Here is a 23,505-nt window from a genome sequence, read left to right as displayed (position 1 = left end):
GTGAAGTATCACAGGACAATGCCGGTAGGGGCCTATATAGATTATCACTGGAGAACATCAGCTGATCCGATGTTGGTTATCACTGGAGAGTATGGGTTGAGACTGATGTTAGTTATCACTGCAGAATATCTGTTGAGACCAATGTTGGTTATCACTGGAGAGTATGGGTTGAGACCGGTGTTGGTTATCACTGGAGAATATCGGTTGAAACCGATGTTGGTTATCACTGGAGAGTATCAGTTGTGACCAATGAAGAATATCACTGGAGATTATCAATGGAAGTATCACTAGAGAATATCAGCTGAGACTGACGAAAATCACACTAGAGAATATCAGCTGAGACTGATGAAAAGCACCCTAGAGAATATCATCTGAGACTGATGAAAAACACACTAGAGAATATCAGCTGAGACTGATGAAAGAGCACTGGAGATAAGAACAGCATGGAGCCTGGAACAGTACTTCAGCAAAGCAGCACCTGGAAATAGAGAAGTTGTTCAGGCAACTTCCTGTTCCTGGAGTCCTGTTTTATACCCTTAGGTAGCTGGTCATTGGACGAGAGAGTCAGGTGAGAGACCGCAAAGATACCATTGGGGTAAAGTCTGGTCAGGTGAGAAAGACAACATGGCTGCTCCATGACTGCAGACGTGGGAACTCTACAATGGAGAGTAGCATGGAAGTCTTCACCGGGCTCTGGGAAGAATACTCAGCGGTCACATGGCGTTTGACCGCATGGCTGATCAGGGAAGCCGGTGCCATGGTGAGTAAGGCCCGATTCCAGGCTGAATCCTGACAGTACGCCCTCCTTTTAGGGTGGACTCCAGACACCTTGAAGGATTAACAGGAAACTTCTTGTGAAAAGCACGAATAAGTTGCGGAGCATGAACATCAGAGACTTTTATCCATGCTCATTCTTCCAGATGTTGGAGTAAGTCTCAAGAAGACCAGAGACAGCTGGTACTTCTACCGGTGGTAGCACTTGAAACTCTGAGACACGAGGATGCTTACCAAAGACAGCGAAGCAAGGAGCAGAATTCGTGGAGGTGTGATAATAGTAGTCATGAGCCAATTCTGCCCATGGCAGCAGTTCAATCCAATCATTCTGTGAAGAGGATACAAACAATCTGATGATACTCTCTAGTTCTTGATTGACCCTTTCAAATATCTTCCCAGTTGTCATATCTAGCGAAAAGACCTTTGTCTTCGGAACAAGTGGACCATTCACCATCACTGTAAATGGAATTTTCTTCATTTAGAAAGTCCATTGTGTCAACAGCATAATGATGCTTCCCTGGGACTGAGGTACAAAGTTTGGTATGTGAAACTGTAGATCCAGGAATTTCTTAATATCTTGTATGGTGATATGGACCTTTTTTCGGTGAACCAATAGATCTCATTGGCAATTCTTGGGAAAATACATGACTAGGCAAAATAGGGTCAGGAAACATGGGGGCATCAGAAAAGGGAGTATTAACATGAACAGAATCAGAATCAGAGTCCGTATCCCAAGTAAGTATTGGATACTTTTTCCCATAAACAGCAGAGGCTAAATTGGATAAAGTGTCCATATGACTAGAATACCCAAAGGAATCAGAAGATGGGCAGAGGAAAAGATAGCTAATTCTGAGATCAACAGGCTGTTTTTAGAGTATTCCTATTCCCTATTTATTGATCTTGCTCAGAACTGCTGTAGGAAGGAGACAAAGATGTGTACCTGAGTCTCATGTCCATCGGTGATAACTCAGAGCTAGAAACTTAATCAGAGAAAAGGTTTTAATAGGATTTGGTTACACCGTTTTAGGACTACATTTTTTAATTAAAGCTTTACTGAAGGCTACTAAATTCTGAAGCATTGGATCTTTGGACTCCATGAGAGGAGTATCTCATAATAAAGCCTCATCTGTAAAGGACAAGAGAAGAATTTTAACAATATTTGCGGGAGTGATACCACATGATAAATCAGATTCTATGATGGCACAGTATTGCTTAATTAATGTGAAATATTGTGCCAAATCTCCATCAAAGTAAATGGGCGCTGGAGCACCAGACAAGTCCTGGGTAGTTGAAGCTTGTGAAGCACACTCAGGAGCAGGAATGGAATTAATTTGAGGAACCTCAGACTGGTGAGAAGATGTAATGACTGAAACTGACTGATGTCTTTACTTAAACCAACAGATGGGACCTAATAGGGACTAGAAGAACTGGAGCTGGTCACAACCAAAGAAACCCTTCAACTGGCTGGTTGAGTTGGATTAAGTCTGGGAACAGTTCAGCCTGTTGGAACTGAAGGAGGCGGACTCTGGCTGGCACCAGAATGGGTAAAATCCAAAGACAGAGTCGAAAAAGTGTTACACAGACTGTCGTCTACTGGGAGGATATTCTTAGGAGATTGACAGGAATTGGTATCTGAAGCTGTGGTACTAAAGGCCCCTTCCTGAGGCTGAGGATCTGGAGATCTTCTCTGGGGTTAGTAGGTTAGAATTTTCTCCAGAAGTTGAAGACTCTGATGCGCCTTCTGGGCTACTCGGACCACCGGGTGGGAATGGATTGGGCAAGGGGACGCTTAAATTGGTAGGAACGGGATTGCACAAACTTGGAATCAGAGTTTCTTGGACCAGTTAGAACCGGAGGTAACTTTGGACTAATGGATGGTACCGGAATGGATCTGTAGGAATGTGAGTCGGTTGGAACCAAAGGAAGCAAAATCTGGCTAGAACCGGAACAGGTAGAATCCAAATGTTTAGATGGCCCTTCTTGGACCGGATGCATGCATGCATGGCATTCTCAGGAAGTGGCTGATAGAAGTCTATGACTGTCTCCATAGAACTATAAATCTCACCTAGAATCTTGGTACGAAGTACCCCTGATGAGGCTGTCAGTTCAGATTTTCCTCCTGGAACTAAAGGCTCAGATAACCCACCTGGGGTTAAAATATTAGATTCTTCTTCTGAAGCTGACAAAACAGGCCACTCGCGTGGGGTTGCGAAGTCAGATGGCCCACCAGACTGGAGTCCTTTACTGGAACGGGCAGAATCAGGACTAGAACCAGAAACGGACAGAATACTGGAGTGATTTTGTTGATCTAGCCACTAAATTTAAAGCAACAATTTGTTTCAAGTCAAAACCAACCAAATTCTGCCTTACAACAAATTGCTGCTTTAAAAGGCGCTGTTTGGGCCTATCAATTTTCTGTTTACAATCATTCTCACTTGTAGCTTCCTCTTTTTTTAGCCCTGGCTTCTCATGGCCGACCCTTTCTCCTCCCTGACAGACTCCCCTTCCATCTGGCCAGCTCCTCAAGCACCTTCAGTCACATCCTTTTTTATTTAACACACACAGCTACAGTATCTGCCCCACAATTTCTGATAGCAGCCCTGAACACAGCAACTGATTCCCAACAAGGGGTGGATCTAGACTGTTCTTTTAGGGGAGGCTATTAAATGATTGAATATTATAATTTATATATGTTTATGTATTCACTAAGTGTGAATAGTGAATACGCAAAGTTTTAGCACCAGCAGACATCTCTCTGTTCCCCCCTCCCTCTGTCCAGGGGCAGAAGCGTCCATCTCCCTGCTCCCTTTCACTCCCTCTGTCCGGAAGCAGAAGTGACCATCTCCCTACTCACACTCCCTCCCTCTGTCCAGGGACAGAAGCGGCCATCTCTCTGCTCACCCACCCTCTGTTTGGAGGCAGAAGCGGCCATCTCCCTGTTCCGCTCCGTCTGGGGGCAAAAGCAGTCATTCCCTGCACCCTCTCCCTCCCTCTATTCGGGGGCAAAAGCGGTCATCTCCCTGCTCCTCCTCCCTCCCTCTGTTCGGGGGCAGTAGCGGCCATCTTCCTGCTCCGCCACTGTGCATGGATGACAGTTTATAATCAGTCTGGCCAGCAGCAGAAGGGTGCGGGAAGCTGGCTGTAATTTCTCCCTCCCCATGCTCGTCATTGACACACACCTCACATGAGGACGTTCTTACACGGCTGCACGAGGACAGAGGTTGCTGCAGTCAGCTGGTTCTGTCCGGCGTAGGAGGAAGAATGGACTGTGCTAGGGGGGGGTGATCAATCCAATCGCCCCCGCCTGTATCAGCCACTGTTCCCGAACCGGATGTTACCAGGGGTACCTTTGCCTATAAGTTCAGTTGCGAGCATACATGCATGGACCTCCCCGTTGCTGATATTTGCTGCATATACACTACAAGCAGCACTCTTTCTATACCTTCAGACAAGTGATCTACACTGTCAGCTCCAGACTTGTGCACAGCTGTTCTGATGCACAAATCCTGCTGCAGGTACAGCTTCACCAACGCTCTCCTACATCTAGAGCTGATGAGTTATACTGCATAATTATTGTTTATCATCTTGCAGTTATTGGATTCACACTGTATTTGGCACCGACACCTGGATAACAGTGCTACAACAGGAGCTGTAGCCCTTCATCATCATACTGGACAAATCAGATTTGTCATGGCCCTTACCCATGAGGTTACGCCCCTTTTTCAGGCACGCAACTAATGTACCTATTTGAAAAATTGGGGGGCGCCAATGCTCTTTCTGGCCCCGGGCAGCAAAAAGTCTAGTTACGACTTTGGGCATTCCCTACTGCTGTTTATGATATTTTGGAGAGAACCCCATGCTTTTGGGCACCTCATTTTGTCATTACTACTAGTGTAGACTGACAGCACTGGAGCTGGAAACGTTTTATCAGAATGTAGATAAGTTATGTCCATATGGGCCCAAATAGTGGCCTTAATGTGAATGATTGAATGTTGTTTGGATTGTGTGATTTGGTGTTTATATGACCAACTGGAACTTACAATATGTATTCCTTTATGTGAAGGAACAGAGAATAACCCCTGAAGAAGTCTCCAAGGAGATGAAACGCGTAGGGTAACTGTGTTTTTTTTTAAATCCTAATTCAGTGACTACACCACTACAAATACATGCTTTAAACCTAAGGGTGAATCGTCCATGTTCAAATGTGGAACCTAATCAGCACTGTCTAAAATTGTATTGGTACTGTACAAAATGTTTTTTTATTGTAATAAATTGTATTATGTTTTTATAAGGGTGTCAACAGCTTTTTGTCCACAAAAACTACAAGGTTTCTATATATGAATGCTTTTATACTTTTCTTAATCCTCCAGTAAACACTGTAAAAATTACTTAAGCGCTCTCTCACAGACCTTTTTCTGTATGTATATATATATATATATATATATATATATATATATATATATATATACAGTCAGGTCCATAAATATTGGGACATTGACAGAATTTTCAGATTTTGGCCTCTATTCACCACCACAATGGTTTTTAAATGAAACAAACAAGATGTGCTTTAACTGCAAACTTTCAGATTTAATTTGAGGGTAATTACATCCAAATCGGGTGAACAGTGTAGGAATTACAACAGTTTCAATATGTGCCTCCCACTTTTTAAGGGGCCAAAAGTAATGGGTCTATCAACTCAAAAGCTATTTCATGGACAGGTGTGGGCTATTCCCTCATTATTTCATTATCAATTAAGCAGGTAAAAGGTCTGGAGTTGATTCTAGGTGTGACATTTGCATTTGGAATCAGTTGCTGTCGACTCTCAATATGAGATCCAAAGAGCTGTCACTATCAGTGAAGCAAGCCATCATTAGGCTGAAAAATCAAAACAAACCCATTAGAGAGATAGCAAAAACATTAGGTGTGGCCAAATCAACTGTTTGGAACATTCTTAAAAAGAAAGAACGCACCGGAGAGCTCAGCAACACCAAAAGACCCGGAAGACCATGGAAAACAACTGTGGTGGATGACAAAAGAATTATTTCTCTGGTGAAGAAAAACCCCTTCACAACAGTTGGCCAAATCAAGAACACTCTCCAGGAGGTAGATGTATATGTGTCAAAGTCAACAATCAAGAGAAGAGTTCGCAAGAGTGAATATAGAGGATTCACCACAAGATGCAAACCATTGGTGAGCCACAAAAACAGGAAGACCAGATTAGAGTTTGAAAAACAACATCTAAAAAAGCCATTACAGTTCTGGAACAATATCCTATGGACAGATGAGACAGAGATCAACTTATACCAGAGTGATGGGAAGAGAAGAGAAGGAAAGGAACTGCTCATGATCCAAAACATACCACCTCATCAGTGAAGCATGGTGGTGGTAGTGTCATGGCGTGGGCATGTATGGCTGCCAATGGAACTGGTTCCCTTGTATTTGTTGATGATGTGACTGCTGACAAAAGCAGCAGAATGAATTCTGAAGTGTTTCGGGCAATATTATATGCTCATATTCAGTCAAATGCTTCAGAACTCATTGGACGGCGCTTCACAGTGCAGATGGACAATGACCCGAAGCATACTGCAAAAGCAACCAAAGAGTTTTTTAAGGCTAAAAAGTGGAATGCTATGCAATGACCAAGTCAATCCCCTGACCTGAATCCGATTGAGCATGCATTTCACTTGATGAAGACAAAACTGAAGAGAAAATGCCCCAAGAACAATCAGGAACTGAAGACATTTGCAGTAGAGGCCCGGCAGAGCATCACCAGGGATGAAACCCAGCGTCTGGTGATGTCTATGCATTCCAGACTTCAGGCTGTAATTGCCTGCAAAGGATTTGCAACAAAGTATTAAAAAGTGAATGTTAGATTTAGGATTGTTTAGTTTGTCCCATTACTTTTGGCCCCTTAAAAAGTGGGAGGCACATATAGATACCGTTGTAATTCCTACACCGTTCACCTGATTTGGATGTAATTACCCTCAAATTAAATCTGAAAGTCTGCAGTTAAATCACATCTTGTTTGTTTCATTTCAAAGCCATTGTGGTGGTGAATAGAGGCCAAAATCTGAAAATTCTGTCAATGTCCCAATATTTATGGACCTGACTGTATATATATATATATATATATATATATATATTTCTATGTATGTGGGTATACATACGCATGCATGTAGATGTACACACATATATACATACACACACACATATATACACACACACATATGTCACATATACAGTACCTTACACGCACACACATGTATACACACACATATGTCACGTATTCATTACAAGCAAACTTACCTTGCAGCAGATCTGATCGGTACAGGACCTAGCAGGCTGACACCATGTAATTAGGCCCCTCCCCCTCATGGCAAAATGCCATGACTCGCAGATCAATTGGGAGCATACTTGCCTACCTTTTGCTTGTCCTCCACGAGAGAAGCCTGGGGAGGACAAGCAGGTGGCCTGTTATGGGGGCAGGCCCTGATGTGTCGCATCATTAAGCCCCACCCCCTTCACTGCAAATTGCCATGATAGGATTAAATTTAAATAGGGGGTGGGGCTAAATGACGCAATTCATGGAGAATCATGTCAGTAAGCCCCGCCCCCTACACGGGGACCCGTGATCGCCACGGAAATTCTCCCCATTCTGCCCACTTCACTAAGAAGTGGGCAGAATGTGGGAGAAATGCCTACCCTTCCGCGGGTGCAGGGGGTTAACCCGAAAGTTGGGAGCCATGTATGATCAGTAGAGGTGGGTGGGGCCAAATGACTCAATTCTAATGAAATTGCATCATATTGGCTCTGCCTCCTCTATATTGACCCGTGAATCACGACAAATTGCCGGGAGGGGGCAGGGCATAAGAACATGGTTGCTGCACTCCAGTCTGTCAGGGGGGGTTTCTGGGTACTCAGAAACCCCCCTGCGTGCGCTACTGCAGCCAGATTGTCGACAACTACAGTATACCCTAACCTTTGTTTTCAAGTCAGCATTTATTTTGTCTACTGAGGCTCCTGTTTTGTGTATGCTTTATTTGCTCAGTGTCTAGCACTATGGAGTACTATAGCACTTTACACATCTCCGTTAATAATAGTGTTATTACAGGGGTATAAAAGAGAGGAGGGGGCCCATATGCAGTCTACATACAGGGCCCCCTCCTCTCTACCCGTCGGCTGGCAGTGCACTGAGCGCAGCAGTAGACTCTGGGCACTAGTCTGTGCCAGAACCTACTGCGTATGTGCAAAACACCAGAAAAATGGGTGTGGCGGCCATTTTCCAGGCAATTTGTACAGTGATGCTACCGCCGACACGAGACTCCAAAGAAGTAAGTATTGAATAAATTAGTACAGGGTGTGCGGTGTGGGCCCCCCTTGACCACACTTGGCCAACTCTCCCACAATGTCCGGGAGGCTCCTGAAAAACGGATGGCATCCCGGCCCCCGGGAGAAGAGAGAAAGTCTCCTGGTCCAGCTGCCTCCCCCCTGCTTCACCGTGCATCCCCCCCCCCCTGCTGAGCGCCCAAAAGTGGCCGGTCCGAAAGAGGACGATAATGTGATTCACGATGAATCGCGTCGTCTAAGCCCCGCCCCTTGCTTTGCAATGCCGGTAATCTCCACGATGACATGAGCACGTCGCACCACCCATGCACCGCCCACCTATAATGCCACCATGACCCTTCTGTGCCAGTGGGGGGAGCCCATGTGCACCGCACACGTTGCACCCATTATAGATATGCCCGTGTTATTAATAGTTCTTACTTTTTTTTCTAGTCAAAGTATTAATCTTTAGTAATTAAATAAACAACAGTTGATCACTGCCACATGCATGAATGTATGCCTCGTACTAGACTTATGCTGAGTTTTAAAACACTTGTTTTACTTGTTAGGAATGAGCAACATATGATTTACAAATTATTCAGCTATTACAGGCATATTATATAGTAATACACAGGATTTTACAAATGTTCATATGTACAAGTAGAATTGTTTGCTCTGAAAGATTACTTTTTCTTAAAAAAACACACCAGAATCACATCTACTTAAAATGACTTGGCAAAAATGATAAATGCAATGATGTAAAAAAAAATATGAGCAATTATGCAATCAGACCACCCTTGAAGTTGAGACACAGCGTCATAGCCTCCTTTCCCAATATAAGTTTAGGCAGCCCCTACATGAACTATGTCCAGGCATGCCTCATCACTACACAGAGGGCAGGATGCACAGTGGCAGGCTTCCTAAAGAGATGTGCAAGATCTGGCGAGGTAAATGCTTATTAATAACTGTCGTGACTCAGTACAAAGAAAGAATGCAGGTCTGTGGTAGGTGTTCCCTATTGGGGAGTGTCTTGGCATTAAAAGAAAATCTATCTATCTATCTATCTATCTATCTATCTATGGGGTAAATTTATTAAAGTGAGAGTTTTCAGAAGTGGAGATGTTCCCCATAGCAACCAACCAGATTCTACTTAACATTTAACTAGCAGCTTGTAGAAGATAATAGCTAGAATCTGATTGGTTGCTATGGGCAACATTCTACTTCTAAAAACTCTCACTTTAGTAAATGTATCCCTATGTGTTTGTCTGTCTATAGCTGTCTACTTGTCAGTTTAAATGCTTGTTGTACAGTTTCTATGGTACTTGCTGACTGATTTGATAGAAAATTGTAAACAGATTTACTTTTGTATGTTGATACTTTCATATTGTATTAAACCTTACTGTTTCTTTCTCAAGACAATCTTGCATTTGTTTCTAATTAGTGTTTTATTATTCAGTGGAATACATTTAGTGTAGTTAGCACATACTGATGGTCATTTACAAACAGAAGAAATGTGTTTACATTTGCATCACACATTTTCTTTTGTAGAAATGCACCTATTTACCTGCCTTCCACATACATAGGTGCACTCTCAGAGTTTAGTACTGTTCCCATGAAAAATTATTTTGTTTACTTTTGTGTGATTGTAGGTCCACATGTGAATGCACCAAATGCCACTTCAAAGCGAAGCCTCTTTGATTAATTTCAACTTCTACTCCCATCAAATCATACTTACAAACTCTTCTGGAACGTCCAGGAGACTCCTCAATTTTGGGGAGTCCTCATGGGTTCCTGGGAGAGTAGGTTACACTCCGGCATTCTACCCATTTCCTAGTGAAATAGGCAGAAAAGGAGGCATGCTGATATGGTTCTCTGCGAATCACGTCATCATGGCATTGCCCCTCTGTGTGTTGGTGGCATTCAGGGCAGTTTCTAGACAATATAGCTCCCAGTGCGAACAGTCAAAATGCACCACCCCCCCTCAAACAAGCATAACATAGTAACCTTGCGCCTCACAATAATGGGTGTGGTCTCACAATAAGGGGTGTGGCCTCAAAGGAAAAGACTACCTTATGACTTATGAATAATTGACGTTGACATCACCATAGGATTAGGGCCAACAAGGCCAACTGTTCTTTCCTGTTCAGCATGAGCCCACACTTCCAATGTGCATTAGATAATGTACGGCTGACATCATCCAGTCAACTTAAGCTGGCCATACACGCTACAATTATCGGGGTGATCCGCCTGATATCGGCGGATCGCCCCGATAATTGTAGCGTGTGGGGGGGCGACTGAGGGTTAAATATTGCTCGGTCGGGCATGCCGGATTGTCCAGCATGCCTGTCCGATGCGATATTTACCGGTAAACTGACGGCCGCATCGGGCAGTGTATGCCCAGCCACAGCCGGCAGACAGACATTTCCTGTGTTCCTTCCTATGGAAGGAACAGGGAAATGTCTCCTCCCCCGGGGGCGGAGTGCGGATGTCGGGCTGATACACTGTGAGAGAAATCTCACAGTGTATGCCGGCGACATCTGCGGCTGGCAGGCTGCCAGATAAATGTCTGTCGGTCTGACAGACATTTTATCTGGCTGTGTATGCCCAGCATAAGCCATTTAATACCCAATTCCAATCAAGTTGTGAATCATAAGGCTCATAATTTTACTAGTAACGCCCCTTACACCATATTATACCACACACAGTAATGCCCCTACACATTATGTCACACAGTATTAATGTCAAGGCAACACCAACAGACCATATTATACCAAACACAGTAATGTAGCGAAAAGTCCATTATCGGTGATAATTTATCGCCGATGACGTCATTTTCGCCATTTTCACTTATCCCCATATTTAATTTCAAAGACTTTCGCAGGTGCGAAAAGTCTTTGTAAAGAAACGGGGATATGTTTTCACTACTGCATACGTGGTGAAAACAAGTGCAGAATTGAGATTTTGGGGTGCAGAATTTAAAAAAGTACCCTGCAGCCTTTGGAATGTCCCCTTAAAGTTATCTGTGTCAAAAATTTTAAAAAAATTAGCATAGGACCCTCTTAAAAAAGTGGTTTCGTTTTGGGGGTGGAAAGTTTTGGGACAAACTTGAAAACTAGCGAAACTGACTCAGGGAGGTCCCCAAGTATGCGGCAGGTGTTATCTAGAATGCGGGTGGTTGCGGCAGGTGAATTTTTTAAGAAGTTTTAAAAATCACTTTAGGGACTTAAAAATATGCTTGCACCCATTTTCATGTACCCCAAATTTGATGGTACTAGTTATTTATTTTTTTTAAATAAAGCTAAATGCTATTCTTCACCACTTTTTCTAAGACGCATTAATGCAAGTGCCGCGGCTGTTTAAAAACCCCAATTACCTTTAGCAGGCCAATTCGGGTGTACCCATAGTGATCCCCCATGTCAGACCATCTTTTGGGGGGTGACAGGCTGATTTCCCTAAAAGTGACAGGACTTTTCGATACTTACCTTTCCACCGGGTCCCATTTTCGCCGATTCCTAATTGAATACGAGGATAAGCGGGCACGTGCCCGATACTTTATCCCCTGCAAAAACGGCTTCAAATTGAATAGTATTAATGTCAAGGCAACACCAACCTTTAAAATTTCTCAGTGGCGGATCTGTATTCCTGCTCGTTGTCAGGGTTTTCATGTGCAACATGCTCCCCCCGAACTTCCGGGTACCGCTGTTCATGCACTCGCCCTTCCCTGTTACTAGAGGTACCACAACACGAGCACAGTGGGGATCTCCCGGTTCTAATTGTCTCTACTGAGGCAGCGGCCATTTTGGGAGTGACATTTTCAATAGTATACATGCGCCCCTGTTCCCCTGCTCTGCCAGCAGGGGTTTCATGCCCTGTGCGATTACACAACTCGTCCGCCAATGGCCCTGGCGGCATTGCACCACAGAGTATGGGACCAATATGATGTGATTTGCCCGTCACAGTGTTTTAAGAAATAGTATGGTGTAAATCCATGTGTTACCCATAAAAGTATGGACATTTGCATAACAATAACAATGGTAATGCAAAATCATAAAACATAGTTTGTGCTGCATGTTTGCAAATTTGCTGCTTCCTAAATGAGCTTTAAAATCTGTTGCTATCATTTTTTAATATGCTGTTTGCATGAGTAATTTTCAGATGAACAGAACTCTCCATAGCAATAATAAATTTGACACAATAAATATAAACATTATAACATCAATAAAATATTACTTGTTCACGTCTCATTGTTGGAGAATTACCAAGACAGGTGCTATGTTTTATGAGCGTTAATGGGTACACCGTGTACCCATACATTATACTTACCTCTCCGGAGTCCAGCTCTGGCATTGCCAAAATAGCTGTGTGGTAGCCATTTTCTTGGATATTTGTGCAGTAAAGAATCCCCTGTGAACATGGCACGGGAAAGCGAGAGGCATATTCCCTGGGACCTCTCCATGTACAGTAAACTCTGACACAGTACCAGAGTCTGCTTCGCAACTGAGCCAATGAGAGGAGGGGATGGGGTGGCCCGCACTGAGGGCCTGATTCAGAGCTGGACGCTATTTGCGGAAGGTCGTTCCAAAAAAGGGGCGGCTATTTAAATTGAGCGCTCGCTCTTTGCGGTTTGTTGACGCCTCTATGTCTGAGCGAGCGAACGAAAAATGCGCTTGCTATTTTGTAAAGACGCCCCTTTGCCGTTCGCAACACACGTCATCTCCGGTATTTATTAGATTAATCGGGAACATCGAAAGGCATCTGAACTGCTCGCAGGGCTTGTGGTAGCTTTTTCTTACCGCTATCACTGCGAGCAGTTCAGGCTAAAAGACAACCAAGTGACGTGGTCGATGACGCTCATTTACTAATTATGCACTCTCATTAAACGCCCTTTTGACCGTTTGGCACGCCTGCGTTCGGATCTCCACTCCCCCATTTTTTCAAGCACCTTCCCCTGTTACCACCCACAAACGGTACATTCTGTCAATCACATTAGCTGCCCCTCGCTGTTTTGCGAGCGCACGATTTCCGACCGCAATGACTGGTTTGCGCATGCACATTACAACCTATACGCATGCGCAGTTGTGCGAACATCGCTCATAGCGAACGAGCGGCCGCTTACGATCGGCTCTGAATCAGTTCCTGAGACTGAACACAGGCCCACTCCTCTCATAAACCACCCCTGCTATGTTTTCTGTGAGTGGCTGTTTTGTGGTGTCTGTTATTATGGATGGGGACTGAGCAAGGGAGAGGCTGATGCAAGGAGGTAAATATAATATGGTGTGGAGTTCTGACATCTGCGAGTCCCCTGTGAGACTGCCCGATGTTTTAAAGTAGCAGTTATTTAACAGGTAAAGCATATGTCAGAACTCCACACCCTATCACATTTACCCAGGGTTTTATCATAAGATTAATTGTTGGGCTATATTATACTCTGGCCAAGTGGTTGCTGTTTAAAAGTTTTAAACTGAATTTTAAAGTGAGCTCTCATCCTTCTCTTCTGGAAGTCATCTAAAATTGAACCCTTGTAAAAAGTGCTTAAAGTGGTCCTAGAGAAATGGTTGAACTCACCCTCCCCCTTGGCACTTTACTAAAAAAAAACATGACAAAAAGGGGTGTGATCTCAAAAGAAAGGGGGGTGGTCACAAAAGAAAAGGGTGTGGTCACACAATAGTATTCCCAATTCAAATTACACCACACAGTAGCACAATCTTGATTCACATTACACCACATAGTAGTGTCCCTTATTCATGTATGACACAGAGCAGTGCCCCTTTTACACAATGCCCACATTTGTGTCCCTTATACACAATGTCCACAGTAGTAGTGCCCATTATACAATGCCCACAACAGTAGTGCCCCTTATGCAAATGCAATGCCCATTGTAGTGGTGCCCCTGATGCAGTGCCCCCAGTAGTGGTGCCCCTTATGCAGTGCCCACAGTAGCGGCGCTCCTTATTCAGTGACCCCAGTAATGGTGTCCCTTATACAGTGCGCCTTATTCAGTGCCCCCAGTAGTGGTGCCCTTTATGTAGAGTCCACAGCATTGGTAGTGTCCCTTATGCAGTGCCCCCAGGAGTGGTGCCCCTTGTAGTAATGGCCCCATTAATGGCAATGTAGTAGTGCCCCCAATAGTAATGCCCCCAGTAGTAGTAGTGCCCCCAGTAGTAATGCCCCCTGTGTAATGCCCCAGTATTAATGCCCCCTGTAGTAATGCCCCCTGTAGTAGTGCCCCTGTATAATGCCCCAGTAGTAGTGCCCCCTGTGTAGTAGTGCCCCCTGTAGTAATGCCCCTAGTAGTAATGTCCCCTGTGTAATGCCCCCAGTAGTAGTAGTGCCCCCTGTATAATGCCCCCAGTAGTAGTGCCCCCTGTGAATGCCCCCAGTAGTTATGCCCCCTATAGTGCCGCTTGCACAAAAACAAAGAAAACTTACTTTAAGCCACGCTCCTGGCGCTGCGGGGAGGGAGCCAGGCACCAGCTGGTAACAAAATCTGAGTCAAGGTCAAAAAGGTGAGTCAGAGGAGGCGGAACTGGTTCCGTCTCCAAAATACAAGTGACGGAACCCATTCCTGCCCACTTTAACCCCTGCTTGTAAAAGACTGTTAAATCAGACACACTTGCTGCTGATAGCTACTGCTGGGGTTTGATTCATTTTCATCAGGGTTCCTCAATACCACAGAGAAAGATAATCCCAGTAGAGGGAACATGCAGCTGGTAAATCATTCATTAATATACTGGATAATTGGGCATTTTAATTACTGTCAGGGGCATAGATAGCGCCATCGGGCCCTAGTAAAGAGGGGGCATAGCTTAACCACGGGAGGCGTGGCCACGTCCCCTTGTGAAAAAAAACAAATAAAAAACAATCTTTTGCAGTGCCGCCAGGGAGGGGGCACTGTGAACCCATCAGCCCGGCGCAAAGCCAAACGGGGGGGGGAGTGTATCGCTCCCCCCCTCTGGCATAGGAGACTGCTGTGGCTTCTGCTTAGCAGCCGCGAGCAATCTCCCACTGCATCCCAGCATGAGGGAGGGAGGAAGGGAGGGGGGCTGCAACGGACCCGGTCTCCCGCCAGGCTCCTCTGGAAGCCCAGGTCCGGGTAAATACTTTATATCACCCTTGTGGCCAGTTTATGTTACAAGCCCTCACTGACTATATTTTGTCAAGGTGGCTGCTAAATTGCTTAATGACCCAGCTCCTGCACTGCAATGAAGTAATGGATGACCATCGATGCTTTCATCAGTTCATTAAACCATCAACAAGGTACCATTAATGGTTTAAATCAGCGATGGACATCACTGCTGCCATAGGAGTGTTCTGAATTTTTTGTGCATGCATGGTTGCAAAAATTGCTCAACTACATGAATGACGGCATTGTGTGCGGTTTACACATGTCTCTGAATCAGGCCCCTACTCTCTCCATGTGCATTTGTCGTCTGTGCTGGTTTTAAACTGTTTTGTAACCCAACAACAATACAGCTGTAATAAATAGACCCTTCATCCCTTTGCTTGTGCTTAGGATAAGTAAGTACAAATGTGGTGCACTTTATTTAGGGATGACATCGATAGCAGAGATCATATTAGGTTCTTCGTCATTGATGGCAGAGATGCACTTATATTTTTTTTTCTTCCCAGCCCATGATGTTTACCCCTACCCGGTGCCTAGCTTTTCCCCCTCGCATTGCTGAGCCACTGCTCCCTTTCCGGATGTCCCGCCATCTTCCTGTGACTGGCAGCAGGGATGTCCATTGATGGTTTAAACCATTGATAGTACCTTGTCGATGGTTTAATGCACTTATGGTTTGCCACCGTTTTTTTTTTCCCCCAATGCAGGGTACACTGAGCTCAGCCTCACCTTGTGTTGCACTGCTAAGTTCCAACCTTGAATGCCCATAGTACCCCACAGCAGCAATTGTTATTGAGGCTCAAACCATCAATGGTTCACCGTTGATGGTTTCATGCATTTAATGTTGATTAGCAATGGCACCATTCATGGTGAAAAATTAATGGTTAACCCTCCAATGGTCATTCCTAAATTGCAAATATTGCTTCATGGAGATCCCTGATGGTGATGTGAAGGAGGGCAGTGCTGCATGTGGGTGGAGAAATGGGCGACACAATGCCTTGATTAACTGACAGAAGCCCCCCTTCCCACAGGATCTCCTAACATGAAACTGGTTACAGCACAGGCAGATGCAAGCTCAATTATGAGCAGTGACATCCTCTGTAGTGCCCACTGCAAGATGTATCAATACGCAGCAGGTAAGCTGCCTGTGCTCAACACTGTACCCGCACTGTGCACCTCCTCTCTACTGACCAGACTTTTGTGCTGTAACAATGACTCTCCATGCTACTGACCTACTTTCCCAGATATACGAGAGCACTCCCTGAAATTCTGGAGTCTCCTGGAAGTAGGCAATTATTCTATTTTGGCATAGTGAAGGTAATGCTATTTATTTTACTACTCACCCTAGCTTTTCCCTCATGTGTATATGGCAATATAATTATTGATGCTCACTGCAAAATTCCTTGGCTTTGTGTTGGTGCACATGGATGACTTCCACAGCACACATCATAGTGCAGCCTATCCTCTGTTCCCTGTTACAGTAGATAATGTACTGGGGGCTGAGACGCAAAGAGGCACAGCCACTAACCCAACATGGTGGTACCATGCAGCTTTCAGCATGGAGTTGCCGCAATGACCATGCCTACACACGTGTCACGCCCCCTCCATAACAGGACCCAAGATTTCTCATGGTGCCCATGAGTAGAAGCATTAAACAGGGCATTATAAAAGTACAGGACGTCCTTTTGCAAAGCGAATATGACCATGTGCCACATAAGAAACAACCCTAATATGCACCTTTTCTCCATTTATATCAAAATCTTGGTTCGGTAAGACTCAGCAAAAGTAGGTGCACTTATGCCTCACTGTGACAAACTGCTCCTCTCTGTCTGAGCCAAATGTCACCTTGCTCTGGGCCTGATTCAGGGATGGACGCAATGGCGAATTTTACACAGAGCAAATATTTTTTATGCTATTGCACTTGCGTCAAAGTGGAACTACACATGCGTCGCCATTGTCTTGCAATTCCGCAAGAACATAGAACCCATTCGCAAAGCGAGTGACAGGTAGTCAGCGTTTGGGGGGTGGTCAGAAAAACTGTTTAAATGCCGGTACATGGGCATACATAAAATAGCCACTGCGATCACATACGCAGCATGAGAGCTTTCTGGGTGTCAGGAGTACCGCTCTATTTGAGACAGGTCAGACCTGCATGGCTGGTCCATGTGTGTCGATGTTACTGATATTTACGCTGGTACGTGACACAGGACGCAGATGAGAAGGCAGCAGTGGGCGTCCCTATGCTCAGGTAAGCTTTGAAAGGCATTAGCATATTTTCGTAGCTGCATTCCATGCAAAATCGCAGCTGCGATCGCACTAGCATCCATCTTTGCATCAGGCCCTCTGTACACCCAAGCATCTCTGCAGGGTATCCAGTCGGGATGTCGACGGCTAATTGCTGACCGTCGGCATCCCGACCGTCTAATCCCGGCAAGGGTCTAATGACAGGCGTCGAAATCCCGACGCCTGTCATTTTACCTACGCCGGGAGCCCGACGCCTGGCATCCCGATCGAAGGTTAGCCGGGCGCGGACAGCCGCGGGGGGGAGGGTTAGGTTAGGGGCTCCCGGGGGGGACTTAGGGTTAGGCACCCCCCCTGAGGGTTAGGGTTAGGCTAGGGGAAGGGGGGGTTAGGGTTAGGCACCCCCGGGAGGAGGTTAGGGTCAAGCACCCCACCTTAGGAGGTTTAGGCTGCGGGGAAGGGGGGCTTAGGTTTAGGAACCTACAGGAGGGGTTAGGGTTAGGCACTTGGGGGGAGGTTAGGGTTAGGCACCCCTACCCCACCCCTAACCCACCTTAGCTGCTGTCGGGATATTCACTGGTGCGGGACTTCCGGCGTCGGGATTGATATGTAGGTGCACTTCTAGAGGAATGTTCCAATATTAGTTTTATATTCTGCAGCACAAAAAGTGCATGAATTTACCCTTATGTGCACTGGGCCTGATTCGGACCCGCTGAGCGCTCGCAACCGGGTCGATTGTGGCCCACAGCGCATGCGCACAACGGAGCCGGCTCCGTCGTGCGCACGCGCGAGACCCGGCTAGCGACGGGCACTCCGTCGCTACAGGTCTTGCACCAAAGGGGGCTGTCTGTTGATGTTGAGTGACAGCTCGCCCCCTTTGGTGGGTGGGCCGGGGGGTGGCTGCCCAAACGGAGGCGTTCCCATGAGAACGCCTGCCGTTTGGGGACGGCCCCACTGACATCACTAGTGATGTCAGTGATGTCAGTGGAGAACTTCCAGTGGAGAACTTCCGGCTCTGTTAGAGCCGAAAGCTCTCTGGGGCTTGCGATGAACGAGACCCTACCACAAGGGTCTCGTCGCAAGCCCGACCATCGCGACCATCATCATGCCGCTCGCTATAGCTGTGGGTGGTCACCCACAGCTATGCGAGCAGCCAAGAGGCCGCTCCAAAAAAAAAAAAGCCCGGCCCTGATTCAGAGCAAGCGCTCTGTCAGAGCGAGCGGCTCTGAATCAGGCCCACTGTTTGTGTAGTGATTTCAGTGAACTTAGAATGCCACGTTTATAACTTACATATGGATGAGAAACAGATTACAGAAATGTAGATAGAGCTGCTATGCATTTAGAAAAATATTTAAAAATGATGTAAGTCTTTATGCCACAGGGAATATTCTTTTCTTAATATTTTCCAGGACTGGATAGGAAGAGGTTACTCATTATCTTAGCTGTGTCATGTATTTCCCTTCTGTCTGGTAAAGCAGCAGAGCAGCCCACAATAAAATTCCATTCCAGTCAGCTGACCGTTAGAACAGGTCCTTATTCGCCAAGATGTTCTTGTTAAATTCTTCTGCAGCTCTCACCAAAGAGTAATGTCTGACCCGGATATTTAAGCTACATCAAGGTTTTTAGAATAATGGCCCTCATTCAGAGCCGCTCGTTAGCGGCAGTACGCTCGTTCCGAGCGATGTTTGCACATCTGCGCATGTGTACGCTTTTTAGTACGCATGCGCGAACCAGTCAGTGCGGCCGAAAATCCTTTGTACGCTATATAGCGAGTGCCTGCTATTTTGAGTGACAGAATGAGGCGTATGTGGGTGGTAACAGGGGAAGGTGTTTGAAAATGGGGAGTGGAGATCCGAACGCAGGCGTGCTTAAAGGTCAAAACGGGCGTTTTATGGGTGTGTATATTTAAAACAGCAGCGTCATTGACCACGTCACTGGGTTATTTTATAGCCAGAACTGCTCGCAAATTTGTGGTAGCAAACACCAACCACAAGAATAGCGAGCAGTTCATACGCTGGTCGATGTACTCGATTAATCTAATAAATAGCGGACATGACGTAGGATGCGTGCGGCCAGGGGGCGTTTTTAACAAATAAACGAGCGTATGTTTTGCTCGCTCGTTCAGACTTAGAGGTGTGAACAGACTGCAATGTGCGTACGGATCATTTGAATAGCCACCCCTTGTTTTTAAACGAACGACCGCAAATAGCGAACGGCTCTGAATGAGGGCCAATGTCTGAATTGGATTTTTAAAGTACATCAAGGTTTTTAAGATTCCTTGGCCACAATTATCTGGACAGCCAGTCTATAATACTGACAGTGACAAATTAACTTTGCTTTTTTCTCGTTTAGACTTTAAACAATGACATTCTAAGCATACCCTACCCTTTTTTTTCAAAATAAAGAAGTTTATAATTTTTTTGTGCATAATCCCCAGTAGTAGCTTTCTGATATACCTAGAAATTAATTTTCCAATGGCTTATTAGATGTGCACAAAAAAAATGTATTCAATTGTTCAACTAAACTACTGCTAGTATACAGTGTAACTAAATGAATGCTGTTTCACACTTCAGAATTCAAATATTGATTCCACCTTTGTCTAGCTTTATATACCAGGAAGTGTTTATTTATGTTAGGAAATGAGAAAACAAATATCTAAGTTACTAAACAAGATATTGGGTTAAGTTTACTAAGCAGCAGGTTTTGGTGTAATGACGGTGGTTTCCAAGCCAGGGCCGCAACTAGGAGGGGGCTAGAGGTACACGTGCACCGGGTGCCGGAATGCAGGGGGTGAAAAAGGGATGACTCACGGTGGCTTGGGGGCTGGAGAGTCAGAAAACGGCCATCCAAAAATGGCCACCGCCAAGGAGGAGACAGATGCTAGAGGTCCATACTGGACCTCTAGTGTCTGTTAGGCCAGCGCAAGTGCCGGGAGAAGATGCTGAAAGCTGCATCTTCTCCCGTGAAACCCCCTGGCAACGCGCATAAAATCCCTGACAACGAGCAGGTAATTTTAAAGTAATTAGAAACCTTACTGTGGGGCAAATATGTAAGTGGCACTTTGGTAATAGGCATTACAGTGGGTGGCATAATGTGTAATTGGCATTATAGTGTGTGGAATAATGTAAGTCACTATACCAGGGACGTTTGACTAGTGCACTGCCTTATGGAGGAGCAAGGACAAAATCCAGGTATGGGAAGGGAGGGGGCGCAAAATTGCTACCTTGCACCGGGTGACAGATATCCTAGTTTTGGCCCTGTCCAAGCCCATCACGCCTTCCCCCCCACCTTTACCTGTCAGCAGCCCAGCACAAGCTACTGTGTGATGGGCTGCAGTGGGCAGAGCTGTCCCTAGCCAAATTAGTGCTGTAGGTAAGATTTTGGGTGGTGCCCCCCTCCCCAGGAGATTCTAAAAAGGGGTGTGGCCTCACTGAAGGGCTCCTCACCCAGCACAACACCCCCTTATCCCAGCACAGCATGGTATCAGAACCCAACCTCACCCACCACCCCTATCCCAGCAGAGCACCCCTCTCACATCAGTGAGCACCACAACACCCCGGCCCTCTCACAGTTCCAAACTTACTTTAATTGAGCGCAGTCTGCAGAGGTGTCCGAATCAAGGTACAGCAAGCCGCAGGCAGCAGACCCGGTTTTCCCGTCTCAGGCTGGCAGGCCGCAGCTGTGTGTGATGATTGCTGGAGGCGGAGCCCAGAGCCACTACTTCGAGCTCTGCAAAGGCCCATGGTGCAGCAACCCTCCCGTGACCATTACTTAAAGTCCTGAATGAGCCTCTGCCCATGTGCAGAAGCTCATTCTGACTGTGTGATGCCTCAGAGTAGGCCAGGGGGTTAACCATCACCCGCCATCCAGGTGCTCCGCTTCCTTAAACTGTCACCGGCTGTTCTGCCGCTGCCTCTCACTGTTTGCTGCTGCCTGGTCCGATTGGAGCTGTCAGCTGAGCTCCGATCGTGGACGCTGTGCAGTGGCAGTAGCAGCTGCCTGAGGGCCTGATTCAGAGATGGACGCTCTGAACGAGCGCTCTCTCCGAATCAGGGCATTTTTATTTTGTTTTGTTCGGCCTCCTGGCCTCTCGTCCACTCGTATAGCTGTGGGTGACCACCCACAGCTATTGCGAGTGGCCAGAACGCCAGTACTGACCATCGCGACCATCGGGCTTGTAATAGAGCCGGAAGCTCTCCCAATGACATCACTGGTGATGTCAGTGGGGCCGCCCCTAAACGGCAGGCGTTCCTTCGGGAACGCCTCCGTTTGGCCAGCCACTCCCCCTGCCCGCCTACCAAAAGGGGCGAGCTGTCAATCACCATCGACAGCTCGACCCCTTTGGTGGGAGACCTGGAGCGACGGAGCACCTGTCTATAGCTGGGTCTAGCGCATGCGCACGACGGAGCCAGCTCCGTCGTGCACATGCCCAGTGGGCAAACATCGACCTGATTGCGAGCGCTCAGCTCTTGTGACTGGGTCTGAATCAGGCCCTGAGTCTCTGCCCAGCCGAAAGCAGGTGCCCCGGCATGCCTGCACCAAACCTCCTTCAGCCCTAGGCGGGCTTGGATACCCCTAGACATTCCAAATGTCCTAGGCATTTGCTTAATTTGTCTATGCTTAGGGCCGGCTCTGCCAGTGGAACCAGGGAGACTGCTGCTGCTGAGTAGCAACAGCAGTCTCCTCTCTCCTGCAGGGGTGGAGGGGAGCGATCACACTGATCGCACCCACCCCCTGGATTTGCCCTTGGCTGAGGGACTCACAGCACCCTTCCTTGTCGGCACGCAGCGCCACGAAATTATAATTTTTTCTACATCAGGGTCCATAGGGTATCCACAGGATACCTTGGGGTATAGGTGATGACGTCAGGCATCGGGCACCATAGAGTTAAGTTTTCAGCCTCCCAGGATGCACTGGGGTCCCCCACGTTGGTGCCCGGCTCGGAGTCGGAGCACCTGTTTAGAGGGGGGCTAAGGATAGCCCCTGAAGTTTTCTTCACGGCAGCTGTGGCTGCCCATCTGGAAGTACATCATAGACAGTCACTTCTGACGTCCATGCTGTCTTCCCTACACCCCCACCGGTACCAGAACGCCAGTACTGATCCGGCGATGCTGGTAAGCATCTGGGGTCACAGCTAGCAGTGACCCCAGATGTTTTGGACCATGGCCGGATTCAAGGGGGCAGCAGGTAAGCAGCGGGGTACCGCGGTGGGTCCCTGCTGAACACATGGTCCAGAGTCCCCAGGCAGGGGGCTCCCTGGGGACTGGCTGCAGCGTGGAGCCAGGTAATCAACCTGCGCTTCCACTACCCCCCTGGGACAGCGTACCGCAGATGAGCGGTAGTGCTGCAGCGTCCCAGGGGTTAATTGCATGCCAGGGGAGCGCGCCTTCCCTGTACACAGCCGGTGCCTCCCCTGCTGCACACAGCCATCTCTGCACCTGCCGATTGGCCCTGTGGCAGCGCTCCTCCCCTAGACCGGCCTCCTCTCTGCTCCTCGGTGGCCATCTTTGCAGAAGCATGGTGAACGCTGCTGGAAGCTGCTGATCGGTGGCATCGTGGTCTGGGTCCCCCGGCATACCTCTCCTCCGTTGAAACAGGTCTGTGTATGCAGCGCTGTGTCCTACCAGGCTCTGTGTCTGTGTAGTTGAGGATCAGCGCTGATAGTGCAGGGATTACTTTCTTTGCATTGTATGTGACTTCTGCTAGCGACTGCTGCCTGCACTTTCACTTTCTACTGTCAGCCATTTCACTGTCCCTGCTCTTCCTCTGCTAAAGCCCTTGCGGTGCGGTGATTGCAGGGTGGTTCTCCCACTATACTAACGAGTATCAGTGAGAGGGGTCACATACGTACCATCATGTTAACGCGAAGGGGCTATGTCGGCAGTGTTATTTATTGGCGTGGCCAATTACTGTCACAGCTCCGGTACAGGAACGGCCCTGGGCTTGTTTCGCCAAAGCGCTTACAACCCTAGTGGGCCAGTTAGCTCCGCAACCTGCGTTTTCACAGATGGGATTGTCCCAGCAGTCAGTGGTGTCGTCACCCATGC

The 23,505-nt window shown here is 46.8% G+C and overlaps 1 protein-coding gene across 1 annotated transcript in view; it reads left to right on the top strand.

Annotated features, from left to right (window-relative positions):
- The first annotated feature begins 8,999 nt into the window (after positions 1 to 8,999).
- The window catches only part of LIF (LIF interleukin 6 family cytokine), a 47,875-nt gene continuing 33,369 nt past the window's right edge, over positions 9,000 to 23,505 (top strand). The window contains exon 1 of the mRNA XM_088443478.1: positions 9,000 to 9,044. Within this exon, the coding sequence (XP_088299604.1) occupies positions 9,026 to 9,044 (19 nt within the window). The 5' untranslated portion in view covers positions 9,000 to 9,025. The remainder of the gene's footprint in view (positions 9,045 to 23,505) is intronic.

Source organism: Taudactylus pleione, unplaced genomic scaffold (genome assembly GCF_031769625.1).
Source record: "Taudactylus pleione unplaced genomic scaffold, aTauple2 ptg000330l, whole genome shotgun sequence".
Taxonomy (NCBI): Eukaryota; Metazoa; Chordata; class Amphibia; order Anura; family Myobatrachidae; genus Taudactylus; species Taudactylus pleione.
The sequence above is the reverse complement of the archived record's forward strand: the minus strand, read 5'-3'. Positions and strand labels throughout refer to the sequence as shown.